Source organism: Spea bombifrons, chromosome 8 (genome assembly GCF_027358695.1).
Source record: "Spea bombifrons isolate aSpeBom1 chromosome 8, aSpeBom1.2.pri, whole genome shotgun sequence".
Taxonomy (NCBI): domain Eukaryota; kingdom Metazoa; phylum Chordata; class Amphibia; order Anura; family Pelobatidae; genus Spea; species Spea bombifrons.
The window spans coordinates 46,774,740-46,790,859 of NC_071094.1; the positions used below are offsets into that span (position 1 = coordinate 46,774,740).

General features: G+C 58.2%; 2 protein-coding genes across 3 annotated transcripts; one reads left to right on the forward strand and one right to left on the reverse strand.

Annotated features, from left to right (window-relative positions):
• Positions 1–620: 620 nt before the first annotated feature.
• GMFG (glia maturation factor gamma) lies at positions 621–4,005 on the reverse strand. The gene is made up of 7 exons (XM_053474181.1): positions 3,914–4,005; positions 3,647–3,743; positions 3,429–3,478; positions 2,251–2,290; positions 1,489–1,581; positions 1,227–1,300; positions 621–1,127 (listed from the first exon to the last, which is right to left on the reverse strand). The coding sequence occupies exons 1-7, from the start codon at positions 3,914–3,916 to the stop codon at positions 1,056–1,058; spliced, it is 429 nt and encodes a 142-aa protein (XP_053330156.1). The 5' UTR covers positions 3,917–4,005; the 3' UTR covers positions 621–1,055.
• A 3,380-nt stretch (positions 4,006–7,385) lies between these two features.
• Positions 7,386–15,786, forward strand: SAMD4B (sterile alpha motif domain containing 4B). 2 transcript variants are annotated; one of them, XM_053474168.1, is made up of 12 exons: positions 7,386–7,747; positions 10,357–10,830; positions 11,234–11,473; positions 11,599–11,708; positions 11,944–12,030; positions 12,257–12,551; positions 12,998–13,083; positions 13,473–13,597; positions 13,872–14,070; positions 14,146–14,269; positions 14,461–14,544; positions 14,906–15,786. In XM_053474168.1, exons 1-12 carry the CDS (start codon positions 7,552–7,554, stop codon positions 14,932–14,934), a joined length of 2,049 nt encoding a protein of 682 aa, XP_053330143.1. In that variant the 5' UTR covers positions 7,386–7,551; the 3' UTR covers positions 14,935–15,786. The 2 variants fall into 2 exon arrangements, with proteins under 2 accessions (XP_053330143.1, XP_053330144.1); XM_053474169.1 differs by having other exon boundaries at positions 13,473–13,573.
• Positions 15,787–16,120: the final 334 nt, after the last annotated feature.

A 16,120-nucleotide genomic window follows, 5' to 3' on the forward strand; every position in this document is an offset into this window, starting at 1 on the left:
AGCACAGACACGCAGCGCCAAGTTTTATTGCTGGGCTGCAGCGGGGTAATTGTGCAGAAATCTTTAATCAGAGGAGCTTTTCTGCCACGTCCCGTCTCTCTGTGTTTTTCATTTTCCATTTTTAATTCATTTAATGAGATCACAAAACCCTCCGCGTGCGCGGTCGCTCTAATCATCTCTTTCTTCCCGCGTCTCTGGCTTCGTTTCTCTGTGAACCTTCTCTGTCACAAAATATATTACCCCAAAACAACCTGAAACCACCCCAGCGCCTGCCCGCTCTAAATAACATGGGGCAGATACACAGCCTAAATACCCCGGTCTGAGCAACAAGCCAAAGCAATGCGCAGAGTATCAGTCATCACCCTCAGGCCGCACTGATGCCCCGAAGCATCACCCTCGATAACGCCCGGGATTTGCCAAATATGGGTATTTAGCAGTAAATATGATCCCTGGGGGGCTCCCTGCCCAGCACAGACCCCATTATTACTGATATAAGGGAAAGGCAGAGAACGAGCGAAATCATTTCACAATATGAATTCCAGCCCAATCAATGTGGGATTTCTGCAATTTGTGCTCAAAATGGCATCTTTTAAAGTAAAGCGAGTTTTAGACAATCGTCATAACTTTCACTCTCTTTATTATTTATTATTTTGGGTGGTTTTAACCTTTCCAATTACACCAAATCCCACGGCAGACACTTAACTCTTAAAGGGCCAGTTTTTGCTGCCACATCGTAAAACCTGACTTGTGCGGATTGTAAGCTCTGCAGGTCGCTGACACTTCATACGCTGCATGCACTGTATGACAGGAATGAATTTTACGTCCCGTCGGTGACCTGACCCACAGAGCGTACAATCCATTCGGGTCAAATCTTAAAGGAGTAGCAGTGTATTTAACCCTTCTGGCACTACAAGGGTGAATATCGCTTACACCTCCATGTGTTATTTGTGGGGTTAATCCGCGCAGCCATTTCTCGGGGTCCTTTAAATCTTCAGTTAATTTAGAGATAAAACATCATTTTTGGGGTTTTCCAGTAAGCGAATATTCTGCGCACGTCAGCGGAAGAACGCCAAGCGCTCCTTCAGCCATTCCTCCGTCAAGTCGCTGGTGTTCCTGATCTCAAACACCTGGTGAACGAAGCAAGAAGGGCGCGTTATTCTAGGGTCCGGCGTCTTACTTTTTGGGGTAACCGGCAGCGATCCCTGATAGCGAGCCACATGACGCACCTTCGTCAGCTCTCCGATTTGCACCAATCTGTTCTTGCTCCCAGCGTACATCATCTGCTGCTCCGGCTTACACCCTGCGCAGGAAGAACACAGCTTACGGCAGGCGGTCCGGCCACGTTAAAGTCCCAAAGAGGGGCACGGGGAGGGGGTTCTAAAGCTTAATACCCCATCCACCATCATCTCTGAAGCGATACCTCCCCCAGCTAAACATCTAAAGGATTTGGGCATCCCTGGGGTGTGTATGCCTGCGCAGGACACTCACCCACCGGGCTGGAGAAAATCAGACACAGCGGGTAGGAGACTCTGCCGTCTTCGTGTTCGTACTTATAACTGTAAACCAGGAATCTGCGGAGCGCTAAGGAAAACGTTCTAGGGAGAAATCGTTCGCCATGCGGCCCCTTTCATTGTTCACCATAAGTTGGCTTAACCCCCTTAATGCCCCTTCTGCACCCACCGAGGGTTAGTGGTGGAGCCAATGAGTTTGGAATAGAGCCCCAGGCATTGGGGGCGGATCAAGGCCAGGGGGTCCTGGGGCATCACTGTTACAAGGGCCCCCCCAGAATACATACTGTATATACACGGTGCTCCGCATGGGAGCGGAGATACCCTGCGCAGTCACAGGAGCGGAGATACTCTGCAGTCACAGGAGCGGAGATACCCTGCAGTCACAGGAGCGGAGATACTCTGCAGTCACAGGAGCGGAGATACTCTGCAGTCACAGGAGCGGAGATACCCTGCGCAGTCACAGGAGCGGAGATACTCTGCGCAGACACAGGAGCGGAGATACTCTGCGCAGACACAGGAGCGGAGATACCCTGCGCAGACACAGGAGCGGAGATACTCTGCAGTCACAGGAGCGGAGATACTCTGCGCGGTCACAGGAACTATCTCTCCTCCTGTCTGCAGAGTATCTATGGTCCTGTGCAGTGAAGCCATATGTGGTGCAATACCAGTGCGGTACTACAGAGTGATACCAAGTATTAATGGCTCTTATTTTGATGCTGAAAAGGATATCTGGGCTGACGTTCTGGGAGCTCATTCTGAAGGTCATCAGGTGAGATATCCTGCAAGACAAAATACCCCCCCCCTCAGACATTAAAACCTCTGAGGCCAGTTATACTCCAGTTAGTTTTACCCCCTTTGAATTGTTGTTGCGTTGGGGACGTGAAGTGTCTTGTTCCAAGGAAGGCAGCAATAAACTGCCCTCTCTGTGTCTCCCGCCATCAGGAGCTGCCCTCGCTAGTGTCTCCCGCAATCAGGAGCTGCCCTCGCTAGTGTCTCCCGCCATCAGGAGCTGCCCTCGCTAGTGTCCCGCCATCAGGAGCTGCCCCCGCTAGTGTCTCCCGCTATCAGGAGCTGCCCCCGCTAGTGTCTCCCGCTATCAGGAGCTGCCCTCTCTGTGTCTCCCGCTATCAGGAGCTGCCCCCGCTAGTGTCTCCCACCATCAGGAGCTGCCCTCTCTGTGTCTCCCGCCATCAGGAGCTGCCCCCGCTAGTGTCTCCCGCAATCAGGAGCTGCCCTCGCTAGTGTCTCCCGCCATCAGGAGCTGCCCTCTCTGTGTCTCCCGCAATCAGGAGCTGCCCTCGCTAGTGTCTCCCTTTATCAGGAGCTGCCCTCACTAGTGTCTCCCGCCATCAGGAGCTGCCCTCACTAGTGTCTCCCGCTATCAGGAGCTGCCCTCTCTGTGTCTCCCCCCATCAGGAGCTGCCCTCTCTGTGTCTCCCGCTATCAGGAGCTGCCCTCTCTGTGTCTCCCGCCATCAGGAGCTGCCCCCGCTAGTGTCTCCCGCCATCAGGAGCTGCCCTCGCTAGTGTCTCCCGCTATCAGGAGCTGCCCTCGCTAGTGTCTCCCCCCATCAGGAGCTGCCCCCGCTAGTGTCTCCCGCTATCAGGAGCTGCCCTCTCTGTGTCTCCCGCCATCAGGAGCTGCCCCCGCTAGTGTCTCCCGCTATCAGGAGCTGCCCTCGCTAGTGTCTCCCCCCATCAGGAGCTGCCCCCGCTAGTGTCTCCCGCTATCAGGAGCTGCCCTCTCTGTGTCTCCCGCCATCAGGAGCTGCCCCCGCTAGTGTCTCCCGCTATCAGGAGCTGCCCTCTCTGTGTCTCCCGCCATCAGGAGCTGCCCCTGCTAGTGTCTCCCGCTACCAGGAGCTGCCCTCGTTAGTGTATGTGGCAACATGCGCAGGGTGCGAGACACTCCACTCACCTGGAACTCCTCCTCCAGCTCCACCAGCTGCCGCTCCCGGTCGATCTTCACTGAGGGGAGAAGCCAAAGGTGATTATTATGGGGGCAAGATGGACCCCCCTCCAAGTACCCCCCAAAGGGCACCCCAGCCCGAGGACCGCTCCCCAATAATACATTCATTGTTGCATGGCGTAGCCCACGTTTGAACACGCGTGTGCTGCTCCCCCCATATCACTCACACAGAAGGGCAGCGTTGTTGGTTTCTTTCCGAAAACGGAATTTCCGCAGCTTTTCCTTAAGATCGGGGTCCACGTCACAAACGACCAGGGAGTCAGACTGCCCAGGGGGGCAAATATTCCAGAAAGAGACAAAAGGCAGTAATAAGGAACACTGTGCACCCCGGGGGTCCAAAACCTGGCAAGGGGGCAGTTACAAGTAAACGTGGGGTAAAAGTACGAGAGAAAGCGGAAGGGGGAGAGTAACAACTGCGACTCGCTGCCTCTTACCATCCTGCAGGGTATCTCCTCTGCCCCGTGCTCTGTGTGGGGTAATTTGTCCCCAGCTATGAGTGACAACAGGATGTGGGGGAGGGGGGAGCCGGGGGGGGAGTTCCTCACCACATCCTGTTACCAAAGAACCCAAGTGAGCAACACAGAAAGCAGCAGAGCCCCGAAATCCTCCCCCGTACCCTGACTGTACCCCAAAAACCTCCCTGTACACTACTGCACCCCAAAAACCTCCCTGTACACTACCTGCACCCCAAAATCCTCATCCATACACTGACTGCACCCTGAAATCCTCCCCTGTACACTGCCTGTACCCCAAAAACCTCCCCGTACACTGCCTGCACCCCAAAATCCTTCCCCGTACACTACCCGCACCCCAAAAACCTCCCTGTACACTACCTGCACCCCAAAAACCTCCCTGTACACTACCTGCACCCCAAAATCCTCATCCATACACTGACTGCACCCTGAAATCCTCCCCTGTACACTGCCTGTTCCCCAAAAACCTCCCTGTACACTACCTGCACCCCAAAATCCTCATCCATACACTGACTGCACCCTGAAATCCTCCCCTGTACACTGCCTGTTCCCCAAAAACCTCCCCGTACACTGCCTGCACCCCAAAAACCTCCCTGTACACTACCTGCACCCCAAAATCCTCATCCATACACTGACTGCACCCTGAAATCCTCCCCTGTACACTGCCTGTACCCCAAAAACCTCCCCGTACACTGCCTGCACCCCAAAAACCTCCCTGTACACTACCTGCACCGCAAAAACCTCCCTGTACACTACCTGCACCCCAAAATCCTCATCCATACACTGACTGCACCCTGAAATCCTCTCCTGTACACTGCCTGTTCCCCAAATACCTCCCCGTACACTGCCTGCACCCCAAAATCCTTCCCCGTACACTACCCGCACCCCAAAAACCTCCCTGTACACTACCTGCACCCCAAAAACCTCCCTGTACACTACCTGCACCCCAAAATCCTCATCCATACACTGACTGCACCCTGAAATCCTCCCCTGTACACTGCCTGTACCCCAAAAACCTCCCTGTACACTGACTGCACCCCGAAAAATTCCCCATACACTGAGTGCACCCCCAAATCCTCCCCATACACTGCCTGCACCCCAAAAACCTCCCTGTACACTGCCTGCACCCCAAAAACCTCCCTGTACACTACCTGCACCCTGAAATCCTCCCCTGTACACTGCCTGTACCCCAAAAACCTCCCTGTACACTGACTGCACCCCGAAAAATTCCCCATACACTGAGTGCACCCCCAAATCCTCCCCATACACTGCCTGTACCCCAAACCCCCTGTACACTACCTGCACCCCACAAACCTCATTTGTACACCGACTGCACCCTGAAAACCCACCCTGTACACTGACTTCCCCCCCGAAAATCTCCCCATACACTAACTGCACTCTCTGAGAAAGAGAGGGGGACAAGAGAGAGAGGGGGGAGAGACGGGATGGGGGAGAAAGAAGAGAGAGGGGACAGGAGGGATTAATTAATAAAGGGGTTAATAAAAGACAGGAGGGAATTTATTTCAAAGGAGGAGAAAAATTACAACAAGAGACCGGAATCTAACACTAGTTTTACTTTACTGAGAGGGTGGTGGATAAGTGGAACAGCTTCCCAGCAGAGGTGGTAGAGGGTAATACAGTGAGGGTATTAAACATGCATGGGATAGACATCCGGCTAATAAATCAACGACTGATTAAGGTTTGAGTCGTTACAGCAGGAGAGACGGGGCGGATCCTGGGTTTCTTGCAGCCTCTCTCTCTGTATTGTCTCTGTATCTGTATAAAGTATCACATCCTCTGTATAGCGTCTCTGTATCTGTATATAGTATCACATCCTCTGTATAGCGTCTCTCTGTATAGTGTCTCTCTCTCTGTATAGTCTCTGTATCTGTATATAGTATCACATCCTCTGTATAGCATCTCTCTGTATAGTGTCTCTCTGTATAGTGTCTCTCTGTATAGTCTCTGTATCTGTATATAGTACCACATCCTCTGTATAGCGTCTCTCTCTCTGTAGAGTCTGTATCTCTAGAGAGTTTGTCTATCTCTGTATAGTGTCTGTCTCTCTCTGTATAGGGTCTCTCTCTATACAGAGTCTGTCTCTCTCTCTCTGTATAGGGTCTGTCTCTATACAGAGTCTGTCTCTCTCTCTCTCTCTCTCTCTCTCTGTATAGCGTCTGTCTGTCTGACGCGGTGAGGCGTTTCTGTCATTCTCAGGCTCCGCCCACCGCATTGTTTCTTTCCTGTCAGTTACTTTTCTCTTAGCCATACAGGATTCAGATTGGGCCTATGGGCGGTGTTTGTCCGCGACCCGTCGGTCAGCCCTCGCTCTCCGCCAATCCCCGGAAACGGGCGTGACCGGCGCTGTGCGTGCTGACGTCGCGGTGACGTTGAACGTGGCGTGTGCGTGCTGGCGGCGCTGCTTTGCCTGTGTGGCTCCCCGGGGGAGAACGGCGACTAGAGCGGGCGGTGAGCGGAGCTGGAGAGGGCAGGAGGTAAAGGGGGCCCTGAGACCAGTAGGGGGCGCTGGCAGCCCGAGCCTGGGCCCTAACAACTGGGTGTCGCCCATGGCAACGGCCCAGGGGCCTTTATAAGATGGGGAGGGTTCTATCTAGTGGATACAGGTCCAGGGGGCAGTATCTATGTCTGTGTTCTGGGGTGACAGATCCCACCCCTCTATACTGACCAATCCCCGCAGGGTCCCCACGCGCCGGCCCATCCCCGCAGGGTCCCCACGCGCCGGCCCATCCCCGCAGGGTCCCCACGCGCCGGCCCATCCCCACAGGGTCCCATATACTGACCGACCCCAGCAGGGTCCCCCGCGCCGGCCCATCCCAGCAGGGTCCCCCGCGCCGGCCCATCCCCGCAGGGTCCCCCGCGCCGGCCCATCCCCGCAGGGTCCCCCGCGCCGGCCCATCCCCGCAGGGTCCCCCGCGCCGGCCCATCCCCGCAGGGTCCCCCGCGCCGGCCCATCCCCGCAGGGTCCCCCGCGCCGGCCCATCCCAGCAGGGTCCCCCGCGCCGGCCCATCCCAGCAGGGTCCCCCGCGCCGGCCCATCCCCACAGGGTCCCATATACTGACCGACCCCAGCAGGGTCGCCTGCGCCGGCCCATCCCGGCAGGGTCCAATGCACTGCGTTCCGTGGGAGGTTGGATGTCGGTGCTCCCCGGCAGTGATTGGCGGAGACCCGGCAGTTGTTACTGAGCTTGTGACGATTAACCCTTGTGGTGCTCACTGGGACTATGTAGAGAGTCACCTAACTACTCGGCTGTCGGTCAGCAGTCACCCCGGGGCACACAGCAGTGCCAGGCGGCTGTCGGACGGGTGTTGCGTCTGATGCTGTGATGTGGCTTCTGGTCCAGCCTGTAGGTCTCGCTTTAGACAGTCTGATCCATCCTGAGCTGAACGCTCTTTATCTGATTACAGGTTTTGTACGAGGAGAGATTTAAAGGCCACCATTGGACGCTTGTGCTCCATGTGACTCCGCCGTATGTTCTCGGGGCCGCTCCTTTCCCGAGGCCCGGACGCCATGTGATTGGTCTCCTTGCCTCTGGGTGTTTAGCGTCGACGGACCCTCTCCGGACCCCCCGTGCCGCACCATGAAGTTCAGGGATCAGGTGAGCCAGCTGTCCGATTGGTTCCGGGGCTGGAACGAGTGCGAACAAACCGTGGCTCTGCTGTCTCTTTTGAAGAGGGTCTCGAGGACTCAGGCCCGCTTTCTGCAGCTCTGCCTGGAGCACTCGCTGTCCGACTGCAGCGAGATCCACGTCCTGGAGACGGAGGCCAACAGCGCGGGTGAGTTTACCGTTCCGGCACCTTCTAATCGGCCGGGGGTTCTGCACGCCGGGTTCTGTTATCGCCTGACGTGGGCTGTCTCGCCGGGGTCTCTCTTATTCCCGCTGTTACCCCTTTGCTGGGAGGGAGACATGCGCGATGGGTTGGCGCGCCGGGTACGGACGGAGGGATCGGGTTCTGGTTGTTGGAATGATTTGAGTGCGTGTGGCCCCTGACGCTGACGTGTGGGACCCTGCATTTCAAGGCTGCCAAAAGCTGCTGTTTCTTTTTCCTGTATGTTGAATTTACCACCTTTGCTGGGAGGCACTTCCATATATGATGAACTCTTTGCAGGCTAAGAAATAAAAGTTTTTCCCCCCAAATATAACCGTCTAGAAGTTTCTGAGATCCGTTAATCTCCCGAATGAAAGGCTCTGGTTGGTCGGCCGGGGCGTTAATGTGTTTGCTGAATGAACTGTGTAGTCGTGAGCTTCTGGGCCCCCCCATCCCAGATCCCCCCCAGATCCCGTATCCCCCCCAGATCCCGTAACGCTGCCTCTGACGGCTGAGCGCGGGATGGTGCCGCCACACACCTGGCGTTGGGTTGTCGTAGCAGACAGATAGAAGGTGTAGCGGACGCCGATCCCTGGAACTTGCGATCAAACGCTCCACGTATAGCAGTTCTGCCAACTTCTCTGGTTGTTGCGTGTAGCGGTATTGTGGGGTCTCTGAATGTTGCGTGTAGCGGTATTGTGGGGTCTCGGAATGTTGCGTGTAACGGTATTGTGGGGTCTCGGAATGTTGCGTGTAGCGGTATTGTGGGGTCTCGGAATGTTGCGTGTAGCGGTATTGTGGGGTCTCGGAATGTTGCATGTAGCGGTATTGTGGGGTCTCTGAATGTTGCATGTAGCGGTATTGTGGGGTCTCTGAATGTTGCGTGTAGCGGTATTGTGGGGTCTCGGAATGTTGCGTGTAGCGGTATTGTGGGGTCTCGGAATGTTGCGTGTAGCGGTATTTTGGGGTCTCGGCATGTTGCGTGTATCGATATTGCGGAGTCTCCCGGCGTGTTGCGGTATTGTGGGGTCTCGGAATGTTGCGTGTAGCGGTATTGTGGGGTCTCGGAGTGTTGCGGTATTTTGGGGTCTCAGCATGTTGCGTGTATCGGTATTGCATGGTCTCCCGGCGTGTTGCGTGTAGCAGTATCACCCGCTGTTAGTATAGAGGTTTTGTGGGTTTCCTCCATCCGTTGCATCGATATCCAGGTTTTGTCATTGCGCTGGAGTGTTGCGAGGGCCTGCGCTGGGTGCTGGGGTGTTGCGGGAGCCTGCGCTGGGTGCTGGGGTGTTGCGGGGGCCTGCGCTGGGGTGTTGCGGGGGCCTGCGCTGAGTGCTGGGGTGTTGCGGGGGCCTGCGCTGAGTGCTGGGGTGTTGCGGGGGCCTGCGCTGAGTGCTGGGGTGTTGCGGGGGCCTGCGCTGGGTGCTGGGGTGTTGCGGGGGCCTGCGCTGGGGTGTTGCGGGGGCCTGCGCTGAGTGCTGGGGTGTTGCGGGGGCCTGCGCTGAGTGCTGGGGTGTTGCGGGGGCCTGCGCTGAGTGCTGGGGTGTTGCGGGGGCCTGCGCTGGGTGCTGGGGTGTTGCGGGGGCCTGCGCTGGGGTGTTGCGGGGGCCAGCGCTGAGTGCTGGGGTGTTGCGGGGGCCTGCGCTGAGTGCTGGGGTGTTGCGGGGGCCTGCGCTGGGTGCTGGGGTGTTGCGGGGGCCTGCGCTGGGGTGTTGCGGGGGCCAGCGCTGGGCGCTGGGGTGTTGCGGGGGCCAGCGCTGGGTGCTGGGGTGTTGCGGGGGCCAGCGCTGGGTGCTGGGGTGTTGTGGGGGCCAGCGCTGGGTGCTGGGGTGTTGCGGGGGCCAGCGCTGGGTGCTGGGGTGTTGCGGGGGCCAGCGCTGGGGTGTTGCGGGGGCCAGCGCTGGGTGCTGGGGTGTTGCGGGGGCCAGCGCTGGTGTGCTGGGGTGTTGCGGGGGCCAGCGCTGGTGTGCTGGGGTGTTGCGGGGGCCAGCGCTGGGGTGCTGGGGTGTTGCGGGGGCCAGCGCTGGGGTGTTGCGGGGGCCAGCGCTGGTGTGCTGGGGTGTTGCGGGGGCCAGCGCTGGTGTGCTGGGGTGTTGCGGGGGCCAGCGCTGGTGTGCTGGGGTGTTGCGGGGGCCAGCGCTGGTGTGCTGGGGTGTTGCGGGGGCCAGCGCTGGGGTGCTGGGGTGTTGCGGGGGCCAGCGCTGGGGTGCTGGGGTGTTGCGGGGGCCTGCGCTGAGTGCTGGGGTGTTGCGGGGGCCTGCGCTGAGTGCTGGGGTGTTGCGGGGGCCTGCGCTGAGTGCTGGGGTGTTGCGGGGGCCAGCGCTGGGTGCTGGGGTGTTGCGGGGGCCAGCGCTGCGTGCTGGGGTGTTGCGGCAGCGTGTAGGGGTGTTGCGGGGGGCGAGCTCTGCGTGCTGGGGTGTTGCGGCGGCGTGCTGGGTGTAGGGGGGTTGCGGGGGTGAGCACTACGTGGGGGGGTTGTTGCGGTGGCGCGCTACGCGTAGTAGTATTTCCATGTTCTCGCCGCACAGCATGCTGGGGGGTCCTGAAGATGTCTTTTTGTTCCGTTCCCTCTTCAGCTCTGATCAGCCAGTGGCACCAGGAGCCCAAGGAGGTGGTGATCTCCCTGCTACTGACCCACCTGCCGCTCCTGCAGCCGCGCAACACGGAGGCCAAGTGCGAGTACATGAAGTTACTGCAGAAGGTGCTGGCGTACAGCACCGAGTGCAACCAGTACATCGAGGAGAGCCGCCAGCTGCTGTCCTACGCGCTCATCCACCCGGCCACCTCGCTCGACGACCGCAACTCGCTGGCTTTATGGCTCAACCACCTGGAGGAGCGACTCTCCACGGGCTACGGCCGCCACGGCAGGGCGGACACTCCGGGCACGCACGTCCGCCACGGATCTGACGAGTGGCAGATTCCGGCGGAAAGCGGCGTCGGGGAGGCGGGTCACGGCTGGCAGGACAAACCTCTCCGAGAAAATGGACTCTTACCCTTCCATTCGTCCGGCTCTGTTCCCTCTGCCATCCCCAGTGTCGGAGGCAGTACAGGTAACCGGGGGGATGCGGAGCTGGGGGGAACGGTACAGGTAACCGGGGGGATGCAGAGCTGGGGGGCAGTACAGGTAACCGGGGGGGGCAGTACAGGTAACAGGGGGGGCGCAGAGCTGGGGGGCTGTACAGGTAACCGGGGTGATATCAGCGCTCTGTGTTTAGGGTGGTTAGTGATCTCTCTCGCTCCCGGAGGTCTCTCTCGCTCCAGGAGGTCTCTCTCGCTCACACTCTTGCCCCCGGCCGTCTGGTTAAAGCCCCCGGGCCCTCTGGTTAAAGCCCCCGGGCCCTCTGGTTAAAGCCCCCGGCCCTCTGGTTAAAGCCCCCGGCCCTCTGGTTAAAGCCCCCACTCTTTTGAGTGTTGTGAATATAGACGTGACGCGCACTCTCTTCTCTCTTGCAGTTCTCTCTTGCCAAATGCACCCGAGCCCCCTGAAACGCTCCGTGTCCCTCATTCCCACTTCCCAGCAGACCCCCGGAGAGTGGCTTGGGGCTGACGATGGGACGGGGCGCCCGCTCTTTGCCCCCACGGAGCTCGCGCCCCTCTCCCCGCAGAACAGCGTGACTTCTTCCGGCAGCGAGCAGACCGAGGAGCTGAGCTCCGGACGCAACACATTCCAGGAGGACGGGAGCGGCATGAAAGGTGAGCGGGGTAAAGAGGTGGGGGGTAGTTAGTGTCCGGGGGGGGCGGAGGGGATAGTGTCCGGGGGGTGGGGGGGGGTAGTTAGTATTTGGGGGTTAGGCACTAAATTCTGTGTCCTTCCTCAGATGTCCCCACTTGGCTGAAGAGCTTGCGATTGCACAAATATGCATCTCTTTTCTCTCAAATGAGCTACGAGGAGATGATGACGCTAACGGAACAGCACCTCGAGTCACACGTAAGAACCCAAAAGCCACTGGCCTGCTGGGAAACTTCATCCAAAGGGCCGGCCCCTCTCTTATTGGCTGAATGACCTCACTGGGACATGGAGCTGCTGCACCGCGCAGGCCTCGGGGGCCCGTCTGCTGCATGGTGCCCGGCTGGTGGCGGAGCCCCTGAAGTGTTGTTTCGGGGGGTCGTGGGGGGTGGGGTGCCAAAGCTTCACTGACCGTTTCCCCATCCGTCTCCCGCAGAACGTCACCAAAGGTGCGCGGCATAAAATCGCGCTGAGCATCCAGAAGCTCCGCGAGCGGCAAAGCGTCCTGCGCTCTCTGGAGAAGGTGAGATGTCTGGCGAGCTCCGCGCGGGGCGCCTGCAGGTTCGGGGCGAGGGTGTTGGGGGGTTTGCATACACCGGGGGGCCGTGCTTGCGCTGCTGGGTGGGGAGGAAGTGCCCACAATGCTTTCCTATATCTGGGGGTGAGGATATGGATAACTCCCATCATGCTCTCCGGCTACGCATCCTCCGATAGGCCTGTCGGGTGACCCGTGATCTGATTGGTTCCAGGACATCCTGGAGGGGGGCAACGTGCGGAACGCTCTGCAGGAGCTGCAGCAGATAATCATCACCCCTATTAAATATTACCGGCCGAACCCCACGGAGATCGGCAGCGAGCAGCCCCCGCCGCGCAGGCCCAGCCAGGACGTGGCCTCCAAAGCCTCCGATGAGAACGAGCCGCCTCCGGGCCTCAACAACGATGGCTACCAACAGCAAAGCGCCCCAGCCTGTGACACGGAGACTGCCGTGCCCCCCATCGCCGAGGGGGATATCCCGGGGCAACTCACCAGGGTGTTGGGCAAAGGTGGGTGTGCGTTCTTCACGAATGCTAGTTAAAGCTGCAGTTCCGCCTGATCTGCTGAATTTAACAACTTTACACCTAAATGCAGCTTTAGGAGTCTCTCCCCTAATCCTCGAGTGCCCCAAATGCCCAGGCGCTTCCTCGTAATAATCCTAGGCACGATTCTGCCTCGTTCATAATTTCTGCCACAGACTGATTGTTACCATGGAAATGGAGAGAAGTTTGTTAAATTATTACCGTTCTGAGCGGCTCAGCGCCGGGTTCTCTCCATAGCTCTCCCCCCGCGGGCCCTCTCTCCCCCCCCCCGCGGGCCCTCTCTCCCCCCCCCCCCCGCGGGCCCTCTCCCCCCCCCCCCCGCGGGCCCTCTCCCCCCCCCCCCGCGGGCCCTCTCTCCCCCTGCGCGCCCTCTCCCCCCGCGCTCCCCTCATGTCTCTCTGTTTTGTGAATAGTCTGCACTCAGCTTCTCGTTTCCCGACCTGATGAGGAGAACATCGCGTGTTACCTGCAGCTCCTGGACAAGTGCCTGACACATGAGGTGAGGGTCTGGGGCGCCTGCGCGGGGGTTGAGGTCGATGCTGACTCGGGGGGTTGTGGGGCCGTGACGGACGGGTCTGTTGGTTGCTGGACTTTCCTTGGTGAGCGCGCGCTCACGTTTTAGTCTAATTCCCAGAGAAGTAAAAATGAACGGTGCGTCTGAGTTGCCTGTGTTCTGCATGCGCCGGAGGTGGCCCTTTTTACCCCTCTTCATCCCCTTTTACCCCTCTTCATCCCTTTTTACCCCTCTTCATCCCCTTTTTACCCCTCTTCACCCCCTTTTTATCCTTCATCCCCTTTTTACCCCTCTTCACCCCCTTTTTACCCCTCTTCACCCCCTTTTTACCCCTCTTCACCCCCTTTTTACCCCTCGCTCTCTCTGCCCCGCAGGCTTTCACAGAGACGCAGAAGAAGAGGCTGCTTTCCTGGAAGCAGCAGGTGTTGAAACTTCTCCGCACTTTTCCTCGCAAGGCGCTGCTGGAAATGCAGGGGTACAGACCACAGAAGGGGTGCAGGTGGGCTGTGTGGGGGTTGGGGGTGGTAGGGGCAGACCACTTGAGTGGTGCGGGTAGGGGGTGGTAGGGGCAGACCACTTTAGTGGTGCGGGTAGGGCCGGATTCCTCTGATCCGCGGCTCACAGACGTGCAGAGTGTTGATTTTGTGTTGAGGTGAGAGAGCGCCGGGGCGGTGTTTGCACACGCGTGTGCCGTGCCTGAACACGCGTGTGCCGTGCCTGAACACGCGTGTGCCGTGTCTGTGGGGTTACTCACGTTTCGCTTTGTCTTTCAGCTGGGCCTTTGCTTCCAACTCCCTCCCCATAGCTGGATCTGTGGGGGCCTCCTTGGCGCGGAGGGGTCAGCGGGCCTTTCAGTTGCCTCCTCGGGCTTCCCCGTCCTCTCGGATGGGAGTATTGAGTCCAGGGTCCATCGGGGGGCTGTCTCCGCGGCACGCGCTGACCACCCCGAGCTCTGGAAGCCAGGGTCGGCAGGTGAGCCCCGTGGGATGTGTGGGGGGGCTGTGTGTGAAGCTGTGGAACGAGCCCTAACGCTGTGTTTCCCCGCAGAACCTGTGGTTTGCCAATCCGGGGGGCAGTAACAGCATGCCGTGCCAGAGCCACAGCTCGGTGCAGCGCACGCACTCGCTCCCGGTGCACACCTCCCCGCAGAGCATCCTGAAATTCCCCCCGGGTAAGAACTCTCGAGGGTCCCCTGGGTTCTGCCAGTACCAGCCCTCGCTGTGCGCTTTAAAGCCTTTTATAAGAGATTTCCCTTGTCTCGGTGGTCTGCTGGTTGAGTGTGGCGATATCTCTCCGGGTGTCGGGATTTGCCGTGGCTGGGTGGGCGCCACAGCGGTGCTAATCGATTATTTCTTTCTACAGATTGCCAGGTCCCCGGGACGGATTTAGAGATTAATCCCCGGCTGGAGTCTCTGTGCCTCAGTATGACGGAGCATGCGCTGGAGGGTAATCATTACTGCCCCTTTAAACACATCGGGTGCTAACATCCCCTGATTGCAGTTACACGGATTGGCCACAAGATGTCCTGCCGTAGCGCAGTCCTATCTGTAATACATGTTACAGGGCTGCTTCAGCCTCCTTCAGGAGAAACTTGCCAGTGTTGGCCCTTTTATAACGAATAGTGATCAAGTGCGTTAAACCCATAGCTCTCCCTTTAGTGAATAAACCCTTTTTTTGTCTCATAAAACCCAGTCCGTTCCCACCTTCTCTGGGAAGCTGATCCACGGGCGGCTCTGGTTCCCTGGTTTGCTTTTGTCCCCCGGCTGCTCGTCGGCTGAGCTTCTAACTCTCGTTTTGTTCTTGGCAGAGGGGACGGACAAGACCTCGACGATCTGATCCTGGAGCCCATTCCTTAGAAGACCAACTGTGGACTCTCATGTAGCCGTCACCCCGCGTCACCGGCCGGCGAAGGCGTCACCGTCACCACGTCACCCACCCGCTGCGTTCTAATACTTGTTTGAGCTGTTGTAATGTTTAACTTTGGTTTAATATCCAAATACAGGAAAGTGCCGCTAAGCATCGCAAAAAAGGAGCTTCCTCTGTCTACGTGGTTACCGCGGCAACGTGCCCTGTTTCGGAAGGAGTCCTGCGCCCTGCCCTGGTGTGGTCACAGCGGCCCCGTAGCGGTGGTCACAGCGGCCCCGTAGCGGTGGAAAGGAGGGACTCGCGCATACAGGGTCGAGGAGAAGATTCGCTTTCTGAAAGCTTGTGGAGCCAGGAGCCCACAAGACGGAATCCACGAACACTACACAAGGGTGCGCTAACCCACCTCGGCCCCTGAATCCAGGTGTCCCTGCTGGGGTGGAAGAGGAGCGTAAATCTCAGGAGGCACTGCAGGGGCCGGAGCCTTACAATGCGGAGCATCAGCCCCACCCCCGAACAGCGTGCGTCAGGTTCCCTCCCTGCGTCCTCTTCCTCTCCCCCTCATCTCGCTTTGGAAGATTTGGGACTCACCCCTGTGCCACATGTGGAGCGTGAGGCCACAGACATGCGCGGTGCCAACTGAGATCGCTGTGACCTCCAAAGTATTTTCAGAATAGCGCTATTTATTTCTAACATAGAAACACATCTCCTTTCAGATAGAAAACAAAAAATGTTATTTTAGATACATTTTATTATGAATAACTTTTGTTATGACTATGGCTGGTAACCATGACTACAAAATTATTAAAATAAAAGTGAAAAATACTTCTTGTGTAATTTGTGGCGTGCAAGCCAATGCGTTGCGTGCGAGCTTTCATGCTGCAGGAGTATTCAGAGACAGGGCCGTTCCTGGACTGCTGGCGGACGGAGCTTCTCACTTCCTATCACATGGCAGATACCCTGTGCGGTCACAGGAGCCGAGATACCCTGTGCGGTCACAGGAGCCGAGATACTCTGCGCAGTCACAGGAGCGGAGATACCCTGCTCGGTCACAGGAGCGGAGATACCCTGCTCGGTCACAGGAGCGGAGATACTCTGCAGTCACAGGAGCGGAGATACTCTGCAGTCACAGGAGCGGAGATACTCTGCAGTCACAGGA